We start from the raw sequence: 15,423 nt of genomic DNA on the forward strand, positions 1-15,423 counted from the left end.
TTTATTATTGAAAACATCTTTTTAGACTGTTCTCAAATACATTCTTTTATAAGCACACTTTGTCAATTGTCTAACGATCCAGGGTGCTTAGTACTGCAAATACGGTCGACACGAATTTCAAACATTGGGTGAAAACAGCCTACTTTACCCTGGCTGATGAGCAGTATCAGATTAATCTGAATGAATCATTTGATTGTTTGACCTTAAAACCATTCATGGCCATACATACATCACGCTTTCCAAAGCTGGTACCATATCGTCAAATTATCCAAATCTTAAATTTACTCATCAAGGCGTAACCTACTATCAGTGAGTGAGTGAGTTGGGTTTAACGCCGCTTTTAACAGTATTCCAGTCATATCACGGCGTGTCAGCTTAATGTGGGAGGAAAGCCCGAGGTGATGCAGGTCTCAGATGTTTACCACTTCGGTGAAACCCACGAGCACGGGTATGGTGCTGACAAACCTAGAAACATAATCATGGCGAACCGGGATTCGAACCCACAATCATAGGTTTCTGGTGCAAGGGACACAACTCTGCACAGTGAATCGCGGCGCCTTAGACGACTGGGCTACCCGTGCCCCCAAACCTACTATCAATGTGTACTAGGCTGTATTAATGTACTCGGGGGAAATGCCAGAAAGCTTAGTGGAACAGTGTTTATCCTCATGTAGGAAAACTACAGACATTGTCAGTCAGCATCTCAGAGCTCTCTCCTTGTAAGAGTCATGTTCCTCAGTTTCTACATCTCTTGTAACAGAAAACAAATTAATATTCTTCTCTTTTATGAAGGTTAGTGTTATTTTGTTGAAGATTTTAAAGCTAAAAATAATAATAGTCTTGGTTCTCAGGCAAGGCCGCATCATCAGAAAGTCTGCCGTTTCGTTTTTATTTCCATTTTACAAAAATCCTAAAACTTGAAAACAATGTGATCCAAAATAGCACGCAGTTACTTCCCTTTACATGTACAGTGCTGTACTCTGCATATTGTGTTATGGTCCCAGGGACAATAGGAGATTGTATTCTTGTTTATGTGGGGAGGCCCTGTCTCAGGTTGATGGTACACAACTGTTTATTTGGTCATATGCTAATTTGAACAATCAAAAAAAATAAATAAACACCGCCCGCCTGCACTATATTTTCAAAAGTCATTGCCTGAGAACCAGTTCTTTTATTTCTTTAGGTCTAATGTTCACAATTATGAAACAGTCAAAAATTCAAATTTATCCAGTCAACTTAACTCATTCTGTACTCAAGGACAATCACGTACTTCCACACTGTAGCGTGGGATTTTTAGTCTGGCTCTATCAGGGAAATACCATCAGCTCAAGATATGGTCATGTGGTGCAAGGGCTGGACTGTGATTGGCTGGAGGTAGACAGACAAGATGGACGGATGTGGTTGATTGATGACGCAACCTCAGCTGTTGTGAGCAGTGTCTCTATTCCATAGGCTGTGTCATGAAGGCCTTGGAACTAGGAGAATGCTTTTCCGCCTGGCGTCTTAAATGTTTCTGTGAAGAGAAAAACAACATTTTTAGCCCTTTACCAATAGGTCTTGTTTATTTCGTTTGTTGTTTAACGCCGCACTCAGTATTATTGCAGCTATATGATGGCGGTCTGTAAATAATTGAGTATAGACCAGGCAATCCAGTGATTGACATCATGAACATCGATCCACGCAATTGGGATCGATGACATGCAGCAACCAAGTCAGCGAACCTACCCAAACCCGTTAGTCGCCTCTTACGACAAGCGTAGTCGTCTTTTACGGCATCATGGGTTACTGAAGAGCTATTCTACCCCGATTCTTCACGGATCTCATACGTCTAGTGAGTACTGTGTAGTGGCACGCGTGTGTTGTATGTGTGTGTGTGTGTGTGTGTGTGTGTATTTGTGTGTGTGTATTTCTGTGTGTGCGTTAGTACTAGTCTGGACTGATGCCGATTTATAGTGCTATCCCTGAGATACCATGCCACAGTTTAAACATGAATACCACACTCAGACACAGTATACTGACTCCGAGCCAACCAGTCCTTGTTTTAGTCCCTTAATGCCGAGTGCTAGACAGGGTAACAACAAGTACCATTTTTTAACGTCATTTGGTATGACGCGGCCAGGGATTGAACCCAGGACCTTCCGCTCCCCGGGCAGATGCTCTACCACCAGACCACGGAGGCAGTCCAGTGAGTGGACAGTATGTCAGTCATATCAGAGGGTGTCAACTAAATGTTTTAGGAAAGTTCGAAGCGTTGAAGGTTTTAGACTTTTACCACTTTGGAGAAATGTATTGGTATGGTGCTGACAAACCTGGAAACAATCAGTGCGATTCTAGGATTCAAACCCATGATCACAGGATCCTGGTACCCATAAGTGATGCAATTCTGCACAGCAAATTGTGCCAATTTAGACAACTGTGCCTTTCATCATATTTAAGAGAAACTAGTCAATGTTTGTTTGTTGTTTATCACTCTATTCCAGCTTAATGATGGAGGCCTGTGAATAGACATGTTAAGTCCAGTTTAGAAATTTTAAACGATGTCAGATTGTGGGGAGTGTCTGCAAAATATGCTCAAATTATCCCATGAAACTACACTTTTCCGAGACTTGGGACTTTAAAAGTCAAGTTTCCACCATGCCGAACTAGGCCGAAATTTCTGTGCTCGATTGTTGCACTACCGGTGGCTATTACGAGTTATGTCCCTTCTATGCCCCTCCTACTGACCAATCAGATTCCATCTCTTCCACTTGCTTCAAACAAAAAGGCAGCTCCAAGTCAAGACAATTTCATCAATAATATAGATCTTTTGTGAGTGAGTGAGTGGGTGGGTGAGTGGGTGGGTGGGTGAGTGTTTGAGTGGTTGAGTGGTTGAGTGAGTGAGTGAGTGAGTGAGTGAGTGAGTGAGTGAGTGAGTGAGTGAGTGAGTGAGTGAGTGAGAGAGAGTGAGTGAGAGTGAGTGAGTGAGGTGAAATGGGGTTTAACATCGCGTCAAAGATTATTGCACTTATATAGCATCGTGCATGTACGTATATGTGTTTGTGTGGCTGCTTGTACTAGTCCGGACTGATACTGATTTATAGTGCTAGCTCACTGAGATACCATGTCGCAGTTAAACATAAATACCCCACTCAGACACAGTATAGTGACTCCGAGTCGACCAGTCCTTGTTTTAGCCCCTTAATGCCGAGCGCCAGACAGGTTAACAACAAGTACCATCTTTTAACATCTTTTGGTATGACACGGCTGGGGATGGAACCCCGGACCTTCCGCTCTCTGCGCAGATGCTCTGCCTCCAGACCACGGAGGTGGTCGAGTGAGTGAGTGAGTGAGTGAGTGAGTGAGTGAGTGTGTGAGTGAGTGAGGTTTTACACCGCTTTTAGCATTATTCCAGCAATATCACAGTGGGGGACACAAGAAATGGGCTTCACACATTGTACCCATGTTGGGAATCGAACCACAGATGTTTGCACTATGGAATGGGGTTTAACATCGCGTTCAAGATTGTTGCACTAATAGAGCGACATACATGCACATGTGTGTGTGTGTCTGTGCATCTTCCCGAGGCAAAGGAGTTAACTGACTATAAAAGTCCAGTTTCCACCCTTGCCGAACTAGGCTGGTATTATAGAGTTACGTTTTGTCTGGGCTAACGAGTCTGTGCATAGTCCAATCAAAATCGCGCACCGAAATCGAAATCCGGTTCGTAAACTGTCGATCGATTGCAGGATTTGCAAAGCATGTGCATCGCCAATTCATTGTCAGCAGATATTTTCCAAATCCGTTCATGTTTTTAATCAAGGTGCTCACGTGCTTTGATGCATTTCGCGATGAAAGACCTGTTTTATCACAATATAGATCTTGATTATCGATCAGATCGTCCTGACTGGGCGCCACCTTTTTGTGTGAAGCAAACGCAAGTGATACGAGAGGTGGAATCTGATTGGTCCATAGGAGAGGCTTAGAAGGGACATAACTGGTAATAGACACTGGTGGCGCAACGGTCGAGCCCAGTAATTCCAGCCTAGTTCGGCAAGGGTGGAAACTGGACTTTCAAAGTAAGTTAACTCTCTTGCCTCGGGAAGATGGTGTGTTTGTGGCTGCTTGTACTTGTCCTGACTGATGCCCATTATATAGTGCTAGCCCACTGAGGTTTAACGTGAATACCCCACTCAAACACAATATATACTGACTTCGAGCCGACCAGTCCTTGTTTTGGCCTCACAGGGTAAAGCGCCGAAGTTTAACATGAATACCCCACTCAAACACAATATCCTGACTCTGAGCCGACCAGTCCTTGTTTTAGCCTCTTAGTGTCAATCACCAGGCAGGGTAACAACAAGTACCATCTTTTAGCATGACACAGCGGGGATTGCACTGTGTGACCTGGCTGACCTGATTATACACAGACCAATGGTATCCGGGATCTCCGAATGTTGATGTCAATAGTGTTTTAATATCAACTTTGTATTGATACAAATTAATTATTGATACTAAATTGATAATTCACTGCATACCAGAATGGTGAAAAAAGGACCAAAAATAGAAACAATCGAGGGAAAATAGTTACATATTTAATGTGGCTCTGGTATCAAAGGAGCAAGTACTCGTGTAAATAGTTATTTAGAAGATCAAAACCCACTACAGAGTCATCATTTTCACGCATAACATACAATATCCACCAAGCAACATCATTTTTTTTTTAAAATCTGTAGGTCTCCACGTAAAATATTGAATATTTGCATGCCCAAAGAAAGCTAGGGGTGTCAATCCTGATACCTGAAAAGGGAGATAACTCATCTAGATATAATCAATCCCATATTATGCTTGTCATTGAGTATTGTTTAGATATAACATAATAGGCAGATTTGATGTTCTACAATGATCTGTTTATCCAATAATGGCAATTAATTAATCATAAATGGCTATGCTTCTCTTACCAAAAACAGAAAGAAAGAATATTTTAGAAATTGAGGGAGGAGAAGCAAATGTACAAGGTAATAAAATAATAAGTAGGAACTCTACACACTTTTTTACCCACTGAATCTGAAAATTCAGGGATGCATTGGAACAGTTATTTTTGTATTACTTATCGGCTCATGTTTTGGAAAGATAGCAAAGGTACATGTTGCAGGTTTCCACAGTCATAAGCGGACATGCCGTTGCTTACCACCAATTACCATTCGATGTTTTCCAGCACCAGAACTGTCATGGATTCATTCTTTAGCAGATTATGAAAATTTCGCAGAGGATTGACAAATCAATTTGTACTTGCAAAAACATGTCATTTTATTGTTTGAACTAATCACCTTTTCGTTGCAAAAAGAAATACATTTTAGCATTCAAATATCAGTGAGTGACTGAAAATGGTTACCGGTAATTTTTGGCATAAAAAGCAATTTTTATCAGTTCACAAATAGAATAATTAGTTAGATTATTTTTTGTTTTGTTTGTTGTTTAATGCCACACTAGAAATATGACGGTGGTCTGTCAATAATTGAGTCTGGAGCCTGGACAAGACAATCCAGTGATTGACATCATGAGCATCGATCTACACAATTGAAATACAATGACATGCATCAACCAAGCCTGACCACCCGATCCCGTTAGTCACCTCTGACAACAACCATGGGTTGCTGAAGATCAAGTCTGGCCCAGATCGACATGGGAAACCCAATTTGGTAAAATTAGTAAAATCCAAACATTTTTAACATTTGTATTCTTATCCTGCATTACTACATCTAAAGTGCATTATGGAATAATGCAGGATGATTTACAAAATTGAATAAAATCTAGATAATGTTTTACATTTGTATACTTATCCTGCATTACTACATCTAAAGTCCATTCAGGAATAATGCAGGATAAGTTACAAAATTGAATAAAATCTAAATATTTTTTACATTTGTATACTTATCCTGCATTACTACATCTAAAGTGCATTAAGGAATAATGCAGGATAATTTACAAAATTGAATAAAATCTAAATAATGTTTTACATTTGTATTCTTATCCTGCATTACTACATCTAAAGTGCATTAAGGAATAATACAGGATAAGTTACAAAATTGAATAAAATCTAAATATCTTTTTTACATTTGTATACTTATCCTGTATTACTATGTCTAAAATGCTTTAAAGAGCATTGCAGGATAAGTTAAAAAAATGAATAAAATCTAAATAATGTTTTACATTTGTATACTTATCCTGTATTACTATGTCTAAAAGGCTTTAAAGAGTAATGCAGGATAAGTTAAAAAAATGAAAAAAATCTAAATATGTTTTACATTTCTTAAAAAATAGGAAGTATACCTGCAACTGAAGCTTGTTGGTGAAGAACAGATCCTTCCAGCCATGTTCCTTGGCCAGGCTCTGCAACTCCTCGGTGATGGGAGTCTCACTGTTCTGTCGGTAGATCTTCTCCCACAGTTCATCGCTGTTACACAACTACAACACACAACATTGTTACACAACACAACACCACACACAACATTGCTACACAACACAATGAATGTTGTCACAAAGTCCATATTTAGATGTTTGTCTGTTGTTTAACACCACACAGTATTGTTACAAGTTAAAAGCCCCAAGGCAGCATCTCGAGAAATGACAAGGTCTTTTGTTGGTTTGTTGTTTAATGCCGCACTCAGCAATATTCCAGCTATATGACGGCGGTCTGATAATAATCGAGTCTGGACCAATCAATGACTGACATCATGAGCATCAATCCACCCAATTGATAGGAGGCAGGATAAATCCCTTATACCCTGCTTTGAAGCAAAGCTCAGCTCTGTCGAACAGCTGTTTTCTATCAATTTTGAATTTGTTTTAATTATTTTACAATAGCAGATTAAAATATCTCAGTACGGCTTGTGGTTAAAAAACTCACATGGCACACATAAAACCCCATGTACCCTGAGTGATCCAAATACAACTTATAGTTTAGTACTCACCAGGGATTTATCTAGGATTCAAAACTAATTGCCCTGGGAGACAAATTGGGAATATATTGTTTCCCGTAAAGTGGGAAATTTGAGCTAGTCTAGATAAACCCTGCTATTTGTTTCTTTGTTTGTTTAACGCCACAGGCAGCAATAATCCAGCTATATGACGGCCTTCTGTAAATAATCAAGTCTGGACCAGACAATCCAGTGATTGACATCATGAGCATCGATCCACACAATTGGGATACGATGACATGCATCAACCAAATCAGTGAGTCTGACCACCCGATCCCGTTAGTCGCCTCTTACGACAAGCATAGTCACCTTTTACGGCAAGTATGGGTTGCTGAAGACCTATTCTACCCCGGATCTTCACGGGTCAATTTGTTTTATCGAGAGGGATTTGTTCAAGTATATATGCCAAAAGGAAGGAGCTATAATTCTAAATGTACTTTTAGTATTGTTGTTATCTACTGCCTTTTTACTGCCCATACCCATGATGTATATAATAAATCATGTATGTTTTAGGGGGGATCCGGGATCTTGTACAACCTACACCACGCCCATTGAAATAACTCCCTTATGACCCAACAAGTACTCCCTTATCATTGAGACGACTATGAGCCCCGCTGCAACACTTACATCTTTGAAGAAATGTGACACTAGACTGAGAGCCTTGATGTCCTCCAGGTCTAGCATCATGATGAGCTTGATGAGGACGTTGCGGGGAAGACGTGGGAGGAAGTCGAGGTGGCCGTTGGCGACGTTCAGCAAGTAGTCCAGGGTCTTGTTGCCACCGACTCTCTGGAGCTCACCTGTATATAAAAGAACAGTGCTGTAGTCAGTGTTCGAAATAAGCACTTGCCTGTAGGCCTGTGACATGTAGATTTTGTGTTGGGCCGGTGGTTTCAAATTTGTTGAGTCCTTGTGGCCTACAGTAAATTTGTCTCAATCTATTTGTCACCATAAGCTGCATTTTTTTTTAAATGAGTGTCTGAAGAGTTTAGTCAGGGTCTGCAGCTTCTTAAGTCTGTGGGTCCTGATGGCACTGGTTAAACCGTATTCGACGTAATAAGCGCCTCTAATAAGCGCCCACGGTGATATTTGCTGAGATATTGGCTAGTGAACAAGCCCAATTTGCATCCCTTCCGACTGATCAATGTACTTATTGATTGACTGACTTATTTTTTCGGTATAATACGCACATGTGTGTTATATGCACCCTTATTTATGGGCAATTTAATTCTGGAAAAATATATCTGTCGTATATAAACATTTCGGGCAGTCAGCATAAACAAGGAAATATATTTTTCAACTATTTTTTTTTCACCAATATAATATTCAAATAAGAGTCCCCTATTTCTAATTTTGAGAGCAGCCCGGGCGCTTATTACGTCGAATACAGTATATACTCACTGCCAAAGGAAACGCGTACCATAGAAACATATAGAGAACTATTTACATTAAGAAGAAGATGTTTCCAATGTGTCCCACTAAATGACAAAACTAACAATCTGTCAAGCGTTACCACAGAGTGTCTTTATTCAATCAGGATGTGCTGCACGTGATTTCCAAACTTTACATGCTTATCCTGCAGGGGACAAAATGGAGCATCTCTAGTCATGGATCTATGACGTCACATGTGATGCGTTCATGTGTGTCCGTTTGAGCAGTATGTTCGTTTGTACATTGAACCAATCTAATATCTCTTGAGTATGTATAATTCTTAATATTAATAATATTAATCAACATGTATGGTATTCGTGTTTCTTTTGTCGGTGAGTATATAGAGCCAAGGTGAGGTGAGGTGAAATTGGGTTTAACATCGCGTCCAAAATTATTGCACTTATATAGCGATGTGCATAGCGGGCGTGCATGCACGTGTGTGTGTGTGGCTGCTTGTACTAGTCCGGACTGATGCCGATTTATAGTGCTAGCCCACTAAGATACCATGCCGCAGTTTAACATGAATACCCCACACAGACACAGTATACTGACTCTGAGCCGACCAGTTTTAGCCCCTCAATGCCGAGCGCCAGACAGGGTAACAACAATTACCATCCTTTAACGTCTTTTGGTATGACGCAGCCGGGGATCGAACCCAGGACCTTCCACTCTCCGGGCGGACGATCTACCACTAGACCACAGAGGCGGTCTGTATACATAGTCAAACAGTGAAGAACAGTGTTGTGGTCATACACAGATTAAAAAGCATTATAGAAACACACACCATACTATCATCTGTAAATAACCAAATCTGAACCAAAGGTAAGGAGTGAGGTGAGGTGAAATTGGGTTTAACGTCGCGTCCAAGATTATTGCACTTATATAGCGACGTGCATGTACGTGTGTGTGTTTGTGTGGTTGCTTGTACTAGTCCGGACTGATGCCGATTTATAGTGCTAGCCCACTGAGATACCATGCTGCAGTTTAACATGAATACCCCACTCAGACACAGTATACTGACTCCGAGCCGACCAGTCCTTGTTTTAGCCCCTTAATGCCGAGCGCCAGACAGGGTAACAACAAGTACCATCCTTTTACGTCTTTTGGTATGACGCGGCCGGGGATTGAACCCCGAACCTTCCGCTCTCCGGGCGGACGCTCTACCACTTGACCACGGAGGCGGTCCCAAAGGTAAGGAAGCAAAGTGACATTGCGAGCAATGATACCATTCGTGACCAACTCAGGTTATTCCGGGACAAGCCGAATAGCGACTCGTGACTCTCTCATGGCCATTTTTGTGACCGGGTTCCATATTCACGCAAACGGGCATACCTAAAACAATTGTCGAAAAGGGTGGAAACTGGACTTTTACAGTCAGTTAACTCTGTTGCCTTGGGTAGGCATGGCCTAATAAAAGTTTAAGTTATGGAAACAAATGCAACAAAAAATTGCTTCATCAGCCAATCAAATGCCAAGGAAAAACTTGCACAGCATTTATCATGTTTATCATGTTTATTGTTAATTGAGCTGTGATCACTCACCTGAGCATTGTTTAACGAGACAAGAAATAGTCCCTGGCTGCGGATATCATTTCCACACACAAACTGTCATTGTCTGATTCTCATGAAACACCCGTTTATTGCAGCAAGCTTTTGTACAAACCAGTCAGTCACATGTCTTTGGTGTAACCTGATTGCAGTGAGCTGAATTTAAGCAGGGATTACACTGAGATTGCAATGTGCCCTTGGACATGTTGAAGGGTAATTGGGAATTTTGTTTGAGATTTTGTTCAGAACTGGGTTCTTATTTCCTCAACTTCAGAGGTATTTTAACATTGTATTTTAACAATACAGCCAATTAGTGAGTGAGTGAGCGAGTTGGGTTAAGCGCCCCTTTTAACAGTATTCCAGTTATATCACGGCGTGTCAGCTTAATGTAGGAGGAAAGTGATGCAGGTCTCAGACGTTTACCACTTCGGTGAAACCCACGAGCACAGGTATGGTCCTTAAAAACCTAGAAAAATAATTAGGGGCGGTCGGGTAGCCTAGTGGTTAAAGCGTTGGCTCGTCACGCCGAAGACCCGGGTTCGATTCCCAACATGTGTACAATGTGTGAAGCCCATTTCTGGTGTCCCCCGCCGTGATATTGCTGGAATATTGCAAAAAGCAGCGTAAAACCATACTTACTCACTAGAAACATAATTCGAACCCACAATCACAGGTTTCTGGCGTGCCCAAGGGAAGCAACTCTGTACAGCAAATCGCAGCCCCTTAGACGACTGGGCCACCCGCGCCCCCTACAGCCAATTAAATTATGCAAAACTTAGTACTGAAGCGTCTGGTACTGTTATACAGTCATCCCTAGAAGAGCCTTGGCAGCCTGTGACTTAAGCCACAAGTCTGAAGCCCAAGTCTTTTAAAATTCACTTCCGTCAAGTAAGCTTAGCTAATAATAGTCTTAACAGTAACAGACCCGTGAAGAAGGGTAGAAAAGGTCTTCAGCAACCCATGCTTGCTGTAAAAGGTGACTATGCTTGTCGTATGAGATGACCAACAGATCGGGTGGTCAGACTCGCTGACTTGGTTGATACATGTCATCGTATCCCAATTGCGTGGATCGATGCTCATAATGTCAATCACTGGATTGTCAGGTCCAGACTGGATTATTTACAGGCCGCCCTCATACAGCTGGAATATTGCTTAGTGCAGGGTTAAATGTCAAACTTAAAAGTAACACTAAATTCAACTTAAAATAAGGCTCAGAACCAATTTCCGGAAAGAGTGAGTGAGTCAGTATGGTTTTACGCCGCTTTTAGCAATATTCCAGCAATATCACGGCGGGGGACACCAGAAATGGGCTTCATACATTGCACCCATTTCGGGAATCGAACCCGGGTCTTTGGCGTGAGGAGCGAATGCTTTAACCATTAGGCTACTCGACCGCCCCATTTTCCGGGAAGAAGACTCAAATGTTTTCTGCACACACTGACATAGCATTAGTTACTTTTATATGCCATCATAACATAACATTTTTGTATTTCTGATTTTGGGATTTTTATTGACATTTCCTTCAGACATGGAGCTGAATATGGACCTCTGAATATGTCGAGATAAATCAAATGAATTGTTATGTTACAGATATTTGCTGCAGACAATGGTTGAATGTCAGCCTCCAGGCAGGTCTGGATAAAATCCCTGTAATGATACACTGACACACAGTGACTTCACAGTGGTAGAAACTAACAGTTTTCGTCCACTAGTCCTTATAATGATAACACATAGCAAACTAGGGCTGGGACAAGTCCAAATTTACTACCCGGGTACCCACCACCCTATTACCCGACACTACCAAGGTACCCACTGTAGGTCTCAGGAGATGTCTCAAAATGTCCGATTGGGAACATTTTCAGCATAGCCCTGGCAAAACGTATTTAGATACATGCATTTAACAATTTGGTCATTCATACACTGAAGTTGAATTAAGTTATATCTTTATTCAACCATATGAAAAATCAGAAGGAATGGGTGCATAGTCAGAAAGAAATGCGAACATTAGTGACTTCAGTGTAACCATAGAGTTCTAGATAATTTTTGTCATTAATGATTAAACAATATACCAGGTGACTAACCACAGGTCCTGTGGGTACCCGGGTAGTACTCAGTACCCACCCGACCCGGGTACCCGGGTTATCTGTCCCAGCCCAATAGCAAACCCCTTAAAAATGGCACATTTCTACTGGGCCTTATGATACCTTAACTATTGGGCAGTTTGACAAGGGCTACAGGACTAGTGCCAATTTCTAACGCTGCTTGAATTGCCAAACTGTCAGCTGTACTGGGTGATACAATCTGACTTGTGACACTTTACCTAAGACAGGGATAGTAACATAGGACTCACAAATATGTTCAAGAATGCCCCTTGAATTTTTATTTTAACTATGCCAACATGAACAAGACATCCGTCCTCATACAAACCCAGGGAATGTAATTTCAAACTTGAGCTTGTGAATGAGGGGTTGCAATCTAGAGAGTCTGCCCCTCACTTGAGACTGACATTGATAAAACCCTATTCAATTTCTGAATCCTCAGTTATTTAAAGAATCATACTGTGCATGTAATACTTTGCTGGTTGGTTGCTTTGTTGTTTTACGCCACACTCAGCAATATTCCAGCTATATGATGGCCGTCTGTAAATAATTGAGTCTGGACCAGACAATCCAGTGATTAATATCATGAGTATCGATCCACACAATTGGGATCGATGACATGCATCAACCAAGTCAGTGAGCCTGACCACCCGATCCCGTTAGTTGCATCTTACGACAAGCAGAGTCACCTTTTCGGCAAGCATGGGTTGCTGAAGACCTATTCCACCCGGAATCTTCACGGGTCGCATGTAATAAGTAATAAAAAGAGATTGCTCAGATTACATTTGCCGGAGAACATGTATCACTGGTTCTTTTAACAAACATGGTATTAAAAAAGATATAAAATAAATGACTAAGAGTATCCTTCAGCTGTCAAGAACTAATTTTAACCATGCCATTGTCACTGTAACTAGTACAAGTAAAGGATTTTGAACCAGGAAGGTCATGCATGCCAATCAGCACAAGTCAGTGCCCATTTAGATTAAACCATCTGTCACACTCCGGGTACCTTGTATATATATGAAAGAGCTGCTTATCTTAATCATGACTAATCCCATCTAATCCAGTGTTAGCTGGGATAAACAATATGCTGATAATCTCTGGGTAATGACCTGATCCGACACAGACCTCTATTTCATAATGTTGACATTACTACAAGACAGAGATATATGTTGCATTTTATCTGGTATTACCATATTCGACGTCATAATTAGAAATAGGGGGCTCTTATTAGAATATAATTTCAGTGAGAAAAAAATAGAATTGAAAGATTGTAAATTTTGTGGTTTATGCTGACAGCCCGAAATCATACAAAAGAAAAGTATGTGCGTATTAGACACTACAGATATATTTTCCAAAATTTAATTGCCCATAATTAAGGGTGCATATATCACACGAGTGCGTATTGTACGCGAATAAATAAGTCTTGTGAACATTGATCAATCGGAAGGGGTGCTAATTGGGATTGTTCACCAGCCAATATATTAGCAAATATCGCCGTGGGCGCTTATTAGAGCGGGGCGCTTATTATGTTGGATACGTTAATTATAAGTTTAAATATACAGTGTTTGGAACTTTGTATTCGTTTTTAGAAACGCAAAAATGAAACCAAGAGACATAATTCAAGCTTGGCATTTGTGAATGAGTGAGTTGGGTTTAATGCTGCTTTTAACAGTATTCCAGTTATATCGTGGCGCATTTGTGAATGCTGATAGTATAATTGTGTTGAGAATGTGTTTACTCACTGTGTAGTCTGTCATCAAGGACGAAGTCCTCCCATGAATTCCTCACTTCCGATGGTGGGTTGTTCTGGTAGTCGGATCGGGTTGGGGGAACAATCTTCCACAGCCGGTAGATGAACTGTTAAAACAATCGACATGTCACATTACACAGTCTAACAAGGTGTCTTTTCTTTTTACAATTACATCATACACAGATCCAGAGTGCTACCCCCTGCCCCTATATTCCTCAAACACAGACACCTTTTGAAGCATACTTCACACACACACACACACATATATATATATATATATATACGGTATTCGACGTAATAAGCGCCCCGCTCTGATAATGGCCCCCAGCGAGATTTGCTGATATATTGGCTAGTGAACAATCCCAATTAGCACCAATTCCGTCCTCTATTAGCATATAATACACACCGCTTCATTTCCCTATTCGCGTATATATATTTTTCCAGAATTTAATTGCCTATAATTAAGGGTGCATATAACACATGAGTGCGTATTATACGCGAATAAATAAGTCTTGTGTACATTGATCAATCGGAAGGGGTGCTAATTGGGATTGTTCACTAGTCAATATATCAGCAAATATCGCCGTGGGCGCTTATTAGAGCAGGGCGCTTATTACGTCGAATACGGTAGTGCCAATTTCTAACGCTGCGTAAACACTGACAGACTACTTCAACATTCTTGGGGAAAACCCTGGGAATTCCCTATCACGAATAAATGCAGAGGCGTTGTTTCTGATCATTTTGACCCTTTAGTCTTGAACATAAGGAAAAGTGTGAGTTTAGCTGCATACCCGAAATGAGTATTGATTTAGGGTCTGACTGAAATACCAAAAGTGAAAACGGACCTATAGTCCCTCGCAGAAATGGACCCATATAATAAACATAATTCAAGCTATGTAACGAAGTGCTACTGTTTCAAACTGTCTTGAGTGTATGGCACATATACCCAAGTATTCATTGATAGTGACTATAAAGCATGTGTTGAAACCTTTTTAAGAACCCTTTCAATAAAACAGATAGGCCTATAGTTAAACTGTGTCCGTTAAGATATTTTGACATGGGAGGTTTGATATTTAAATATATTCCTGCAATCAATAAAAAGTTAACAAAAATATATATTATTTTCTCTGTCATGAATACAAGATAATTCAAGTTAGTGACCAATGTTTAGTGGCTCGGTAAGGTGCGTGAGCGTAAATATATTATTATCATGATTATGATTTGATATGATCACCGAATCAGAGTTACTGTGTACACTGTGCGATCAATCACTTCATAAGCAACGGGAATGTAAATAATGCACTTAAACATTGCCCTAATCTGCTATGCCGATCCATTATTGATTCTATGACGAGTGAATATAACTTGCAAGGGTGTGAACTGTTAAGTGTTGCTGTCGACGAGCTGTTGACTGACTCGTCAAAACAAGGAAGTGGAATCTCGACAAAGAATGTGCTTTACCCTATACTCAAGCTACAAACCTACCTCGTCTGGTGAAACGAATATATGGAAGAAATCCTTCGATGGAGACGGAGCTTGTTGACCATAATCAACAAGAGCATCATGCTCGTTCAACCACTGTGTCCACTTCGTCGCCATTTTGACGCTATCACCATCCCAACCGACGGCTGCCTTAA

The 15,423-nt window shown here is 40.8% G+C and overlaps 1 protein-coding gene across 1 annotated transcript; it reads right to left on the minus strand.

Annotated features, from left to right (window-relative positions):
* Positions 1-583: 583 nt before the first annotated feature.
* Positions 584-15,398, minus strand: LOC139448167 (F-box only protein 36-like). Its single transcript, XM_071229686.1, has 5 exons — positions 15,272-15,398; positions 13,779-13,893; positions 7,584-7,756; positions 6,310-6,444; positions 584-1,513 (listed from the first exon to the last, which is right to left on the minus strand). The coding sequence occupies exons 1-5, from the start codon at positions 15,383-15,385 to the stop codon at positions 1,442-1,444; spliced, it is 609 nt and encodes a 202-aa protein (XP_071085787.1). The 5' UTR covers positions 15,386-15,398; the 3' UTR covers positions 584-1,441.
* Between the last annotated feature and the right edge of the window lie 25 nt (positions 15,399-15,423).

Source organism: Haliotis cracherodii, unplaced genomic scaffold, assembly GCF_022045235.1.
Source record: "Haliotis cracherodii isolate W230 unplaced genomic scaffold, xgHalCrac1.p SCAF_7, whole genome shotgun sequence".
NCBI classification, from domain to species: Eukaryota; Metazoa; Mollusca; class Gastropoda; order Lepetellida; family Haliotidae; genus Haliotis; species Haliotis cracherodii.

Excerpts from the sequence above, each read along its gene's own strand:
- LOC139448167 (XM_071229686.1), bottom strand. The coding sequence starts at position 15,385 with ATGGCGACGAAGTGGACACAGTGGTTGAACGAGCATGATGCTCTTGTT. Across the intron at positions 7,757-13,778 it reads CCTTGATGACAGACTACACA|GTGAGCTCCAGAGAGTCGGT; the intron begins GTGAGTAAACAC and ends TTTTATATACAG. Across the intron at positions 1,514-6,309 it reads CCAACAAGCTTCAGTTGCAG|AAACATTTAAGACGCCAGGC; the intron begins GTATACTTCCTA and ends TTCTCTTCACAG.